This window comes from Bombus pascuorum, chromosome 10, assembly GCF_905332965.1.
Source record: "Bombus pascuorum chromosome 10, iyBomPasc1.1, whole genome shotgun sequence".
In the NCBI taxonomy this organism is placed as follows: domain Eukaryota; kingdom Metazoa; phylum Arthropoda; class Insecta; order Hymenoptera; family Apidae; genus Bombus; species Bombus pascuorum.
In genome coordinates this window covers 9,841,634-9,855,901 of record NC_083497.1, presented here as the reverse complement: position 1 = coordinate 9,855,901, position 14,268 = coordinate 9,841,634, and the positions used below count along the sequence as shown (strand labels likewise).

Here is a 14,268-nt window from a genome sequence, read left to right as displayed (position 1 = left end):
CTCGCGTAATCGAATTGATGTTATTAATAGAGTTTCACAAATTACAAATCACAAGTTACAAATAACGAGCCTGGTGATAAAACAAATGAAGTTATACAGTACACGATGATAAAATTGTTTTTACAATTTCACAAATTACCATTCGTTATTCTGTTCGATGTGAAATTCTAAAATTATAAAAGAACAGTTTATGACCAATAACTCGTAACTTTTGTCAATTCATCGTATCATTAGTTGGTAAATTATCGTGTAAGGGGACCCTAATATGAAATACTTTTGTTTCGCGAGCGAAGCAGATAAACTTTCGAGCAATTGATATGTCGATTGTCAGTTGGAAACGCGTTTTCTCGAAACGTTCGTACAATTTTGCCTTGACGGGAACGTTGACAACCGATAAAAGTAATTTCCACTTACTCTCACGCTACTGTGAAATACAACATCGAATATCAAATATTCAACTACTGTTATTCAAGTTTCTGTATTGAAATTGCAACTTTAAATCGTCGATGCTTGTAGACTGCGTAAAGTCCCTTGGAACGCGAGTAAAATTCAGTCGTTTTCCGAGCTAGCTGGTAAAACAAATAAATCCCGACTAGTGGTTGTAATAAATTTCGGTGCACGAACCAGGCTGACGAATTTGCATGCTACAGCTTCATATAACTACCCTCGATTATCAGTCAGAAAACTACCGAATTAGCGACAATAGACATGCAACGAGAACGTCGTTAATTGCAGTTTCTTGCAGCCGTATCGAGGACACGGTACGCTATAGCGTTCGTAGGTTGCGCGTTTCCGTTAATTAATTGTTATTCGAATATTTAGCATAGAAAACTTTTACGTACATATACTACACGTTATATAAAACATTTTGATATTTAATTGTCACTGACTCTAGTCACACACGACTGTCGTGATTATATTGGCAAAGTTTGAAACCGATTTGAATACGTGTGAAAGTTACAAGATATTCACTGCAAATGTCTGTTTATAAAAAAATTAGTCAGAGATGGTCCCGCTGAATATCGAGGTTTATCACTACGATGGATAATTGGATTTTGAAAATATTTTTCTCATGTTGGCGAATTATATTCTTGCGCTAAATATCTTGTAACTTCTATATACATTTTCAAATTTATTTCCAACTTCACCGACGTGATACCAACAGTCGGATACCGTCGCGGTGCTAACAAAATTTCAAAATGTTGCGTATAACACAAATAATGTACTCATAAAAGTCTCCTACTCACCTTCGCGAATTTCTATATATCAAGAGGGCTTTTTATTTACATCTTGACTAGGTGGGTTATTAGACCGGCCGGTGTGCGTATTACACGAAACGGCCGGTAATTAAACTCGACCATGCCTATTTCGGCCTCGAGGAAGTTGTTGCCCGGCCCACGCCAGGAAAAAGATACAGCCAGTGGAGCCTCGTGTATTTATAACATTTGCTAGAATAGATATGTGGGACATCCTGAAAAATGTATGCCCACCACGGATGCCGTTTGGCAATACTCCAAAGTAATCTGCGTCCACGGTCAAACACGTTTTTACCGGTCAGCTAGTTACCAATGAAATGTCTCTTTTTCTCCTGCCGTCGTCATTTTCTCGGAGAGATACGTCCTTTCATCGGACTGGCAGACACAATTTCTTCATTCAAAGATACTTCTTTGCTGCACAGTGTGCGGCATTGTTCCCTTCGAAACATTCGAAGATCGTTGTAAAATCGTTTGCCACGCACTTCTAAGTCAAGTTTCTCCTGTCTTGACGAGATAAACGTTACCACTTCGGTTGCAAAACGTATCGCCAACTATTTTATAAACAGTAGGCTCGAATCATTCTAACGCGCGAAGCAACCATAACCAGCGCAATACATTTCTCCTCGATCTCCAAGAATATTCGTACAAATTCTATCTATCTCCCTCGGTCTCTTTCTTTTTTGTTTTTTTTTCTAGCTCTAGCATCGTGACAGGAAAAAGAAAAATAAGGTTAAGAGATACGCTGGCGAAAAAAGCATCACTTTTCTCGCCGGTGTATAGTTCTCTATTTAGAAAAATCGAACGCCATTATGCAAAGAAGGTGAACCGTTTTACGGCTAGCCTATTAGTTAGCAGATAGTCGAATTTTTTGCCACGGAAAGACGAACGAACGATAAATAAACGTTGGAGGAAAAAGTAGAAGGGATAATTACTCGTATTCGGGCACGTATCGATTTCTCGCCAGTCGCTCTTCCTCTTGCTGCCGGTATTGCGAAGCCAGACGGTGGTCGCTTTTGCTTCTCATGAGACCCGGTGATCCTCCGGGAGGTGCTAGACTGCTCGAGCTACCCAGCAATCCTCCGCTTCCGGTTTCTGGCTTGATATTCAGTTCGCCGTAACCGGCTACATGGAGGACCAGTTGGTTCGGATCGTGCGCCATCACGAAACGCACTCGCCGACTGTAATCCCCGGCTTCGTACTCGAAGTTCCTGCAACCAGGATCGTAAATTAGTCCGGGCTGTAACGAAATTTTTGCCTTTCTTGCCGAGTTACATTATTACGAGTCAGCTACAGGTTCCCGGGATTTAGTAAAAAGTTTCGTTTAACGAGGCAACTTTCAGGAATTCTTTTCGACTTGGCATGAGCGCCGATCCGCTGCCAAGCAAATTTTTGTTAGACGGCTAGTTAATTCTTCCGGAAGTTGAATATTTGTTTCTGGGGAAAGACAAATAGGATTTTTATATCTCAGGGACGTAGTACGTTTTAGGGAGTGGCTTTTGTATTTTCAAATCTCTTATTCGTTTCGAGGAAGTTGATAATATGATTAAATTTGGAGGACTGATAAAACATAAATTTATCTTAACCCCTTTGCGTTTTTGAAATATTTTCTACGTACCTTGACACGTTTTAATTAAAACGATAAATCTGACTCCTTCCGAAATAGGTTTATCGTGGCGACGTGGTTAAATTTAGAAAATTAATGAAATACGAATTTAGTTTAATTCTACTGCGCTTTCTCGAGTATTTTTGATCTTCCTGATTTTCCGTTTTTAATAAATTTCCGATATTCCGGGAAAATACGTGAAAACTACCCTCGACACGCACGATTTCTCCTTTCAATTCTATGCTTGTTCCCTTCTTACATTATAAAAGGCAAGAATAAAATTGGAACGGAGAAATCCGAAGACTATAACACGGTTAAATTAATTATTAAGTTAAGAAGTAATTATTTACGCCATCTTTTCGCTATAAATAAACTTATTTGTTCAACTATTTCGTTCCCTGAGAAGTTAACAAAATTAACGAAAAGCGTTAAAGTTCTGACAGTGTCTCGAACTTTCCCAGCCTTTGCATTTTATATGAAAAAGCTGATCTCTTGTTCGTGCCCTTGTTCAGCTTTTTCTCATACTTATCACGGTATCAAGGAGAGCTTTTAAATATTTCGCGGAGTTTCTTACGCGCGTCTCTCGTCCCTCCTATTCGGTAATCTTTTCTCCGCGAGAATAATAACCACAACGGGCGAAAACAGGGAACACTGTTTGAAACTAAAAGGTGGTTAGTATGCTGCCGTGTCGCGTACGAAGTGGAAGGGTAAGCAGAATTTCGACAAGTTCGGAAGATGAAAGGTTCCATTTACATTATGCGCCGCGGAAGATCGAGTGTAAAAGTTATCTGGAGCTGTTGTGCATCTTGTTTCAGGTGCATGTCCATGTTTCGCCGTGGAAAAAGTTTCATGGAATATCGGAGAAGCAATTTGGAAAAAAAAAGGAGGCGTACAAACGTGCCACGTACTTTCCATAAAATTACAAAGCAACTTTCATTATTTTTCGACAGCGGTGTCTGACTAATGCAGGAACATTCTCCTGGGAGAATAATACTCTTGAAAGAAACCAGTTGATTAAATTGGATGATTCATTGCGTTCTATCGGTGATCTGCGTCGTGATATTTCATTGTTTACAGTAATTTGTAAATTGTCTTGTAAAAACGAACACGTTAAAAACGAGGATCACGCAAGGAAATATCTGAGTCACATTTTTCGTTCTTCATACGCGATCGCGTTTTTTTACTGAATGTTGTTGTGGGATTCTCTTGAAAAATATTTACGTCGAAAATATCGATTTCATGTTTTAGATATTAGGCGCGCCGTTATTTTTTTTTTCACAAAACTTTACACGTTTGTCATCCATTGCTAAACGACAATACGTTTGAATCGAATGCAAATGCTTGATCCTTTTGACTACGTTATATTAAAATACGTATATCCTTTCGCTCGCGATATTTTCATATTTTCCCCTATATCTTGAAATGGAACGAATTTTGTTACGTAGTGAAACGTTAAAAGGTTATTTTTAATGTATAGGATCTTCAAAGAGTTCAGCTACTTTCTACGTTGCATTTCACTTCATATTCTCTACGTTAGCTTCCTCTACTCGCTACATCCACCGGCAAACTAATAAATACTTGGCCATTCACGATCTCGCAGCTGGCGAGTTAAAAAATTGCCGTATATCGCGTGAAAATGTCAAACACGCGCGCTGCACATTAAACATCGAATGAAGAAAAATTAAGAGGTGGGAATGCAGATAAAAAAAGAAGAATGATTTATCATTTCATTGTCTGAATTATGTTTCACGGACCACGTATGTAACCATGGGTTTTATTTCGTGAAAATTTATGGCAGAGGAACGGGTGTACGTGGCTGCAGGCATCGTGCGTCAAACGTACCGGTTATCTACAAAACGCACGGCTCGGCGTAAAATTTGTTGGTTCTTAATTGAATGTTGAGAGAAGTGATACAGCGCGAATTTCTCGCGATGGAAGAGAACGAGAAACGTAGTAGTCGTAATTTAAAGGATCGTGGCCTGGTTTGACGATAAACTTGACGCTCGATAAAGCACGAAAAACGAAATACGCGTCTAGCAGATTGCCTTTCCGTGGATCAAATTTAAGGTACTTTATATTTCAAGGGGATCGTTATTCTCCGCAGAGTCCACAATGAATTTTCATGGGATGCAGGTCGTTTTTAGATTCTAACGACGCTTATAAACGATGGGAAACGAATTCCAAAGTTCCAGGTCCTGTAAAATCCAAAATACTGCCGTCGTTCGATTCCCTTTAATATCACTTCCCTCGTGTCACTTGTACACCGATGAAATACAATTAAAACGCGATTCGAACTAAATTCATGTTTCGTTAGTTCTCTGTACTTAATTATATTACATTCCAGTCCCGTTGGTTGCGAGTACCCTTAAAGGAAACTCCGCTTCTTTGATTCAACGAATTTTAATCTGAATTTCCGTGAGGCGTATTACGTGTTCCATAAATCCGGCGCAAGCTTTTACAACTAAACAGACATTGCGAGCAATTTCCTTTTCGTAATACAAGCCATAAAGGCTTCCATTTGGTTCAAGGGTGGTTCGTTAAGAAATACGGGAGATGAAATATCTTCGGTTTAGGGAGTAGACCAAAGGAATCGAAGTTTCCGCAAGAAAATATGAAGATCGATATTAGCAGGAAGGAATCTAGTGGCTGATTCCACGATATTTTCTAATTGTATGGGTCTCGAGAGAGGTTTGTGGCAAAGGAGAGAAAAAAAAAAAAAAAGAAAAGAAAGAAAATTAGATTAAAGGCGATGAGACGAACCTGATGAATTCCACCGTACGCAGGAAAAGCTCTTTTGTATCGAGGAGTTCGGAATCGTCCCATGGCACGTTTTCATTGATGTGAGCCTCCGCCAAATCGCAGTTGCTCTGGATATTCGCGATTTCCAATTCCAGATTCTCTTTGAGCTGAATCAAGCCTCTGAGCTCTGTGCCCAGGTATCGATCGACCTCGTTACGCAGATGTTCCGTACGGTCTTTCAAAGCCTTGCTCAGCCTCCGATAAATCTCGTCCACCTCTTCCGCGACCGAGGCACAGTTTGTTTGTAGTCCCAATGTGTTTTTCTCCACCAAAGCCAGCGCGTCCTGCAACCTGTGCAGCCCCCTGCGTATCTGTAAACAGAATTTTTATCGAATCGATGGAAATCGTCCGAAAAAGACAAAATCTTGCGCTTTCAATTTCTAGAAATTATTTCCTTCTTAAACGATTTTTGGATATTCGAAAAGTGTTTAAGATGCGAATATTTTTACTTATATTATATTATTTAAGGGATATTATATTATTTCCAATATTATAGATCCGACTATTTAGGATATTTGGAGTACTATGTATATTAATTGGAACTTTATATTAGTTGGAATATTATATATTCGACATGCTGTAGATTTAGGTACGTGAAGCGTTTGAAATATTTGGAATGGTGACCTTCTCGATACGAAGTTTAACCGTCGCGTAGCGTATTGACAATCTCGAGTCACAGCGATTGCGTAGCGTATTGTTGATTTTAGTTGACGCTCGGTCGTGCGGATGCGTGTATCGAGTACGATCGGCGCTCGTAACGAACAGGTAAAATATTTGTGGCATTATAGATTTAAATATTTATGATATTTGCGTTATTACACGTTTGAGATATTATACACATACGTTTACCTTATTTTAAAAATTATTCCTTTTCGATTCGATTTTGCAATATTTTGAAACTTGCCTCTCTATCACGAAATATCGAGATATTCGTATATTTGGAATATTTGGAATATTATATTATGATACATATATTATATATATGGTGATTTTTAGAAGCTAACTCTATGACGAAGATGTCCAATGGAAATCATCTCCATTTCCCACTGTCGTGATTTTCCACTGATCGTCACATGGGGTGCGTTCTGTCTCACGTTTCCCTTAGACGCTGAATTCGCATCGCAGAGGAGAGTGCGTTTGTTTTGAATACATTAGGAGCGGGTAAATATACCGGCCGGTTATTTTTGCATTGCACATACATAGCACGTATTTGTACGTACGCGGTTATGTTGACCTGAATTCGCGGTATTCATCCCGATCGAATCGAGTTGCTTGGTACGCAACTGCATTTCAATATTTCCGGGTCTATCTAAAATTTCAAAACCACCTCACTCGACATAATCTCGCCGAACCGCAATTTCACAGGGTTGTTGGAGAAGTCGGGAAGGATTTCGGTGTTCCTCGTCGAAACGACTATTGTTACGCGAACAATAATGTAATTTGTCGTGTCATGAACGCACACTCCGGTTGATAAAACATTTATGGGCAATTAAATAAACGCGAAAGGTTACTGGAATATCAAACATTATTATCAATATCTTTAAAAATCGTTATCTGATCCGAGACCTTAAATAACCTCGTAAACGTAATCTTGCAAATACTGAAATCCTTTTATTCTTGTTTCGAATATCGTTGCTTGTATTTAAAATTCGAGACAAGCGCTCCGATATTTACGAACGTATGTGTAGGAACGCGAGAATTTGCTTCGCGATTGTTCATCCATCATGACTCGTATAACCTAAGTCATCGTCGATTTGAAACATGTAGGCGTGTAATTCTTTCTGAAAATCCTTTGTATCGAAACCTACAAGATATGCCTTCAAGCACACCTGCCATATTTTCAAATATCCGCTTGCAAACATCAATCAACATGTCTCCGACTATTGAAAGCGTTTAAATTAAAAATGGAGTAAGCAACGGATTGAAGCGCTTGTTACGTCGTGTCTCGTGGACAGGGAGTAACCTGGTTTTTTTTCTGTTTCAGGAATTTCCCGTTGAATTTCGTGGCAGATTTCCTGACGCTGCATAATGAATATCGCGCCAATCACGGTTCCTCTCCATTAGAAATCGATGATAAGGTATACAAGGATCTGCTCTTATTTCATCCGGAAATATTCTTCACGCGGCGCGCTCGTTTACAAGGTTCTATGAAATATTGAACGCGGTCGTTTCTCAAAGAACTGCTGCTGTACATTTTTATTAACGCGAAAACATCGCGATCCTTAGTCAATTTCCATGACGTTGAAATTTAAGACGGCAAGAATATAATTTAAGATATTGCAGCGAGATTTTACCTTAAGAAATGAAAATGCTTTTCAAGTTGAACGAGCGGGCGCAGAAATGGGCGGACACAATAGCGAAAAAAGGCGTTCTCGAGTATAGATCGGATCCTGATTATGGCGAAAACATATACCGAAGTTTCTGGAGGGACTTCCCTTATGAGATCAAACCGAAAGACCCGCTGGAAATGTGGTTGGTATTTTAAAGTTGCTATTTTAACTTATATAATTCAATCAGTTTACGATGTATCGCCAAGATGTTTGAACATTTATAGAAAAAGATTTTAAAACGAGGCTCATGATTATATTAGTCAAATTCGAAAACAATCTGAATAAGATATTTAGCAGAAATACATATTTCCCAGAGATCATAAATATGTATAACTTTTAATTCCGTGATTCTGGAGTTTTTTAAGAGACGACCCAGTTAATAGATGAAATTTAAATGTAAGATACAACTTGAACTAAAAATTCCATTAAAATTTCGTATCATTTTCCAAAATATAATTTAACGAACGTTTATACACGTTAAATAGAGATTTCATATTCGAGTCAAAAATTTCACGAGAATTACGATTAATTTTCCTAAATTTCTATTAACGTACATTCATTATGGCAATTAGATACACATTTGAAAGAAGTAGCGAGTAATCGAGTGGATTTTTAATCGGTTCTTAGGTACGGAGAGGGTAACTATTTCAAATATGGTGTTTGCGATATAAAAGATTTGGAAACTGTACGTCACTTCACTCAACTAATTTGGAAGAATACGGAATCGATAGGTCTGGGACTGGCCAACGATGACAGCGGCAAATTTTACTTCGTTTGCATTTATTATCCCCGGGGCAATGTTGCCGGCGAATTCGTGGAAAACGTGTTACCACCCGCTCAGGTACGTTGTTAACGCGTCCATTTAATACGTATAATTATGATGATTTCACTTAGCTGCTGTAACTTACAAATTCCATTTGTTGCCCCTCGCTCTACTCTTTTTCCACCAATTTATCGCGTGGAATTTTGCGAATTCGCTGAGATGGGAGCGGAAACAGGTGGAAATGGGAATCGCCGGTGAAATCAGTCCGCGTCGTTAACCGATATAAAAGCGACTGAAAGTCACGCGGTGAAAAACGTATGACTCGGCACGTTTTTCCAACGGCTAGGTAAAATCGAATCGCGTATGCCGATTGGATGTTTGATCGGCTGAGGTGATCCTGAATTTCTGAATTTCGGGTGTAAATGTGAATCGAATGTGAAAAGAGGGAGAGAAGAAAATAAGGCAGGAAGGGAAGAAATGATAGAAACAGAGGAATGTAGGGAACGTAAGGAAGGACGAGGTGAGTGGGAGAGATAAAATATTAAGAAAGGAGGAAGAAGAGAACGAGGGGAAAGGATAAAAGGAGGCAAGAATAGATAGAAGGACAAAGATAAGGAAAAAATGGCAAAAGGCGAGGGAAAGAGAAACAGAAATCGATCGCGAATCTACTCTGTACGATCTATTTTGAATCTTCATCAACATCAAACAGATTATTGCATTCCGATCTCTATTGATGTCCGGGAGTTTTTAATCGCCAGGGAAGCGGAATCAGCAAATTAGTAGAAATCGAAGGGCGAAGATAAAGGGATGGATGGTGTCCGAGCGTGAAATCGTTTTTCTCGCCTTAGCGAGTCGATGTTTCTACGACGAGATCTTTTTTTCTTTTTTGCACCCAAGTAGAGGCAGTCTGCTCGTCAGTCCTCCGTAAGGTTAATATCTTGGCCAAAAATAGATTTCCACGGAGTAAACAGGCAAGTGACGCGATTCTTTTTACGGCGAAAGGTCCGACGTAAGGTAGCGCGACGTATTCTTTAAAGGATTTCCACGTGAGCACGTGGCTCTTATGGCTTACCTGGGAATTGATGCGCGTGATTTCACGCCTGAGGATGTCCATGTGAGCGTCCTTGCATTCAGGGCAGCACTTTTTCTCACAGTGGACGCAGAGGGAGCAGTAGCTCTTCTCCGAACAAACGCCGCAACGTTCCATTGTTTGACCGCTGGTCGGGTCTGGTAGCTCCCCAGTGATCTCGATGTGCAATTCCAAGAATCTTTGCAGGGTCACGTTGGTCGGGAAGGCCTGTACACCCTGGCGACAACACGAGACAAGTTAAAACCGCGCTGCGGTCTCCCTTAATGGAATAACCATGATTCTCCTTCGAAATGAAACGAAAGAAATTCCAAACAGAAGGATAACTTTGATCTCGGAGTACGGCTTTTACCTGAAATTGAATTTCATACGAGAACTGTTTCTAGACCGGAATCCTTCGTTTTGCCTTTCTTTTTCTCTTCTGTTTCCATTTATTTCCGTTTGTCGTTCTTGTTCGCTCGCATCGGCGCTTTTAATTAAGGACAATTGTGTTACGTTTGACGCCGAACGGTCGGTTACCACCTTTAGGGTGGGAAGAAACTGAGACAAATGGTTGGCGAGACGCGTTAGATGAAACGCGAAACTTTATCCAATTTCGCGAGGGATACGCCGTCGCGGCGGCTTCGTTGAATAAAGATGAGACCACACATTATACATTGTTAAAGCAAAAACCTCGTACGCTGGTATATTTAATTTTGCGCGTGTACATCTGTGTTTCACGATAGTCTCGCTTTGTCCCGACCAGCTTACTTCTGCGTTTCTTTTTTGACTCACTGCTGACGTCAAACCGCTCGTTTCAGAGAACGAAGCAAACGAATTCTAATTCGCGAAATCGATATCCGTTTTTCTCTCGCTTCCTCGAGTTTAGGACGAGCAGGAAACCAAGATGTAACCTCTTATAATTGCTTTTGTTCTCGCGAACTTGCGCGAGAAGTATAGAAGCCGCGGACTGTCGACAACGTCGGTCGCGGAAATGTGGTTAAAGAAGTAATAACTTTTTAAGGGGCAGGAAAGTTTCGAAAGTTAATGGTCTTAACATCCGCGCGTAATTTTAACTTCGTTTGTTATATCTTTGGAGAATTGATTGCTCACCTGGTAGGGTATACGATGTTCCGCTCGACATTCTGGACATTTCACTTGTCGACGCACGTAGTCAACGAGGCCATCCATGCACGGTTCCATGCAGAAGCTGTGCTGGCATGGCAAAAGCTTCGGGTTCCTGTACCGGTCCAGGCATATCGCGCACGTTAGCAGTTGCTCGAACTGCTCCATGCCTGCAAAATACGAGAAAACACTTCTTATTTCTTCTGCTTTTTATTCAAACCCGTTTAGCTGTCGCATGGAATTTTATTAAAACGCTCATTGAAGATTATATTTTGTTTCTTTAATTTTGCGTTTTAATAATAGATGATTATCTAAGCAACAATTTAAGAAGCTATTCGAGAAACTTTGAATTCGTTTCGATGCCAGCTTCAATAAAAAGAATTACGTATAACTTAAAGTATCAAGGTTACCTTGATCTTTTATCGAATAGAAAGTTTCCTAGACATTTTTGCATTTTTGCAATTTATTCCCAGCTACGTAACCGACTTTTGTAGGAAATATTTTTTTGATCAGATTAGTAAAATCAAATTGAAATTAATCTTAAAGCGTCACTCCGGTAGCCAATTTGTTAAATATATACAAACGACGAAGCGTTTGAAACTCGGTGAAATAAGGGAGATCTCGTTATATTAAAAGAAAATGTTTTTAGTCAACCCGCGTCACCGGTTTAACCAATTTCCGGTAAAACATTCGCAAACCTTACGCCACTCCCTGAAATACAAAGTGATCGTCGTCACAACTAATAAATAGTTCGAACGTGTAATTCGTAGTCTGTTGCAATTCGAGATTTCTATTGTGCCAAGTCGTTATTTATCCTGTCTGTTTACTAAGAAACGTTATATTCTTCAAGGAATGTTTTCCTTTCGCGATTCAACGAATAGTCGGATTACGAGGAAAATCCTAATTCCCTTTCTCTATCTCTATTTCCTTAATCCTCTTTCTTTTAATCTCTTTTAACGAACACGCTTTCCTTAATTCTGCGTGACACACCGACGCACCGGTGGCCAACAAGACAATGTCAAGTTCTTTTCGAGGAGTCATTGCTCTTCTATTTCGAGATCCGGTGTATCATCGACGAGAAGTTGTTGCCCGAGAGATGGGTAAACCGAGAGGGTGTCCCTGTGAACTTCGTGCGCTGCAAATTGGCCTGAACGACGACTCGGTCTTGTAATTAGCCGAGTGGCTTGGCAGCGACCGTTTCATATTCTCGTTCATCGGTCCGGTTCAAAATTCACCGCTCGATTTATGGCAGTGATCGCGGCACAGTTTCGAAAGTAACCACCAAATCATTGAAAGTACTCCACTTTGATTGGTACAACGTATGAAACTTTAGATTGCCACCACGTTTTCATTCGCTTTCAACGCTGATCCAATGCAATCGTGTCTCGAGCCAAGTAAAATAAAGCGTGGCCTACAGATTTTTCAATATCATCCACTTATTAATATCCGTCTATTCTCATTCGTGACATTCGTCTATCGACGCGACGTTCTAATATCGTTCTCCGTTATCCTCGTTTAGAATCACTCAAAGGTCGAGATCAAACAGTTGTCATCTATCGCTGTTCTCCGTATATGATTTCTTCTATGGTTATCTCCCGATAACCGAGTTTTAGAAAATCGAGTTTTAATTACGAGTGCGTATCCATGTACTTATCCATTTGTAATTATATCAAATATTTTTTATTTGATTGTAGACTGTGGATTTTCATGTATTCACGTGGTATCAAGATATCAATATATACAGAATATACACGATATTAAGAAATGTAAAGAATATTCAAAATAAAGTAGTTTACTCTCCTACCTAGGTTCCACGTTTCCACCTGCTCTCATGAAAGTAGTAATGTACATAAATACCTACGGTCTACTTACCTATAGCTTGTATCTTTTTACTTTTTCAAGTAGCCTTAATTATTGAATCTTCCGACAAAAGTAATCCGAGCTGTATTTTATCGATACAGTGGTCGTAAAAGTGAGGAAAAGTAATTAGCGATCATAACGCGAATCGTTATAATATGCAATTTTATTTCGAAGCGATCGTGGCTGTGAAGTCTGGCGATAATTTCCTCGGTAGATTCTGGCTCGTCTTCCAATCGACTCCCGAACGACATCGATGAAACGCGGGTGGGTTAAATTTAAAATCCGGCTACACGCGCGTACAGCCACAACGAAGTATCAGGGATTATTTCAAAGTAGTTCTCTCAGACACGAACGTAGCCGACGATCGCAGCCAAATTCATTTTGGCTTTCGCAACATTCGGAATACGTAGAGGCGACGTCGAAGGCCGCGCCAACGACCAATCAGCTTCTCGCAGAAGTCACCGCACTGGAAACAAGCGGCCACATTAGAAAGCATTGTTACTCTTAGACGAACCACTTGTTGATCTTAAAGCGAATTCTAGGGTGCAACAGGCGGCTAGATGCTATTGTATTAGCAACTTTCTGGATGGCGGGGGCCAGTGGCAAGCAGAACGTTAATCCTGACACCTAGCCGGAAGCTAGGTGCTGACTTAACCGGCTTCCGTGCATCTCCGTTTATTTTGACACCAGCCTTGTCACGATGTTCGTCTCCTTTGCACGATTATCTTCTTGCTCTCCACGACACGAATAAGAGATTATTTCAGTAGATCTGTCGTCTGCATAGTCAGACTTGTCGTTCGGCCGAGTTCTGTTCGACCGAGTTCCGTTCGACCTCGTTGTTTCCGTGAATTTGTTTCTTCGGTTGCTTGAGATCCAAAGTGTATGGTATTTTTGGCGATCGTGTTTGTTCAGCAGGCAACAAAGCGCAAGGACCGAGCTGCTCTTGCTCACGGGAAAATTCGGTGGAAAATAGAAACGTTCCGAGAACCAGACAAAGAGTGAATGGATTTACGTATGCATGTTAGAGGATAAAAAGTTCTCGCCAACAAGGAGGTGTAGCGTATACTTGGAAGGTCAGGAAAATTCTTTTTTAGAATGTAAGAAGCGCAAAGTCCAGTAAGTTCTTTCGATTAACCGTTGATGACGCGTCAAAAGACGCGCACAGATGCACGTGGCACGTTATTATTATATTTTCGCGCCAAGTGCGGTCGAATCGTGTCGCTGATTCAGCTTTCTCCTTTGTCTGCTCGAAATTTCCACCGAATATTGTGGGCGTATTTTGAACAGCCCACACGATCCAAATTCTCGTTTACTTGATATTTAAATACCTCGTTTGTTTGGCGCGGCGCATGCAGCGCGTGAAACGCGATATTTCTATTCATTTATTTTCACGATTCCTTCAACTCTACTATATATATATTTGTCATGCGAGACTGTACGAGATTCCTTGGAAATTCTAGCGAATA

The 14,268-nt window shown here is 40.2% G+C and overlaps 2 protein-coding genes across 9 annotated transcripts in view; one reads left to right on the top strand and one right to left on the bottom strand.

Moving 5' to 3' along the window:
- LOC132911242 (RING finger protein nhl-1) overlaps positions 1-14,268 on the bottom strand; it is a 56,557-nt gene that overhangs the window by 17,640 nt on the left and 24,649 nt on the right. For all 8 annotated transcript variants that reach the window (XM_060967726.1, XM_060967727.1, XM_060967728.1 and 5 more), the window contains 4 exons: positions 10,931-11,112; positions 9,824-10,057; positions 5,620-5,969; positions 2,189-2,464 (listed from right to left, as the gene is read on the bottom strand). In XM_060967726.1, the coding sequence (XP_060823709.1) occupies positions 2,189-2,464; positions 5,620-5,969; positions 9,824-10,057; positions 10,931-11,110 (1,040 nt within the window). In that variant the 5' untranslated portion in view covers positions 11,111-11,112. The remainder of the gene's footprint in view (positions 1-2,188; positions 2,465-5,619; positions 5,970-9,823; positions 10,058-10,930; positions 11,113-14,268) is intronic.
- Positions 7,236-14,268, top strand: part of LOC132911254 (cyclin-dependent kinase 11B-like) — a 51,632-nt gene continuing 44,599 nt past the window's right edge. Inside the window, exons 1-4 of the mRNA XM_060967770.1 lie at positions 7,236-7,567; positions 7,643-7,736; positions 7,979-8,130; positions 8,616-8,829. Of these exons, the coding sequence (XP_060823753.1) occupies positions 7,563-7,567; positions 7,643-7,736; positions 7,979-8,130; positions 8,616-8,829 (465 nt within the window). The 5' untranslated portion in view covers positions 7,236-7,562. The remainder of the gene's footprint in view (positions 7,568-7,642; positions 7,737-7,978; positions 8,131-8,615; positions 8,830-14,268) is intronic.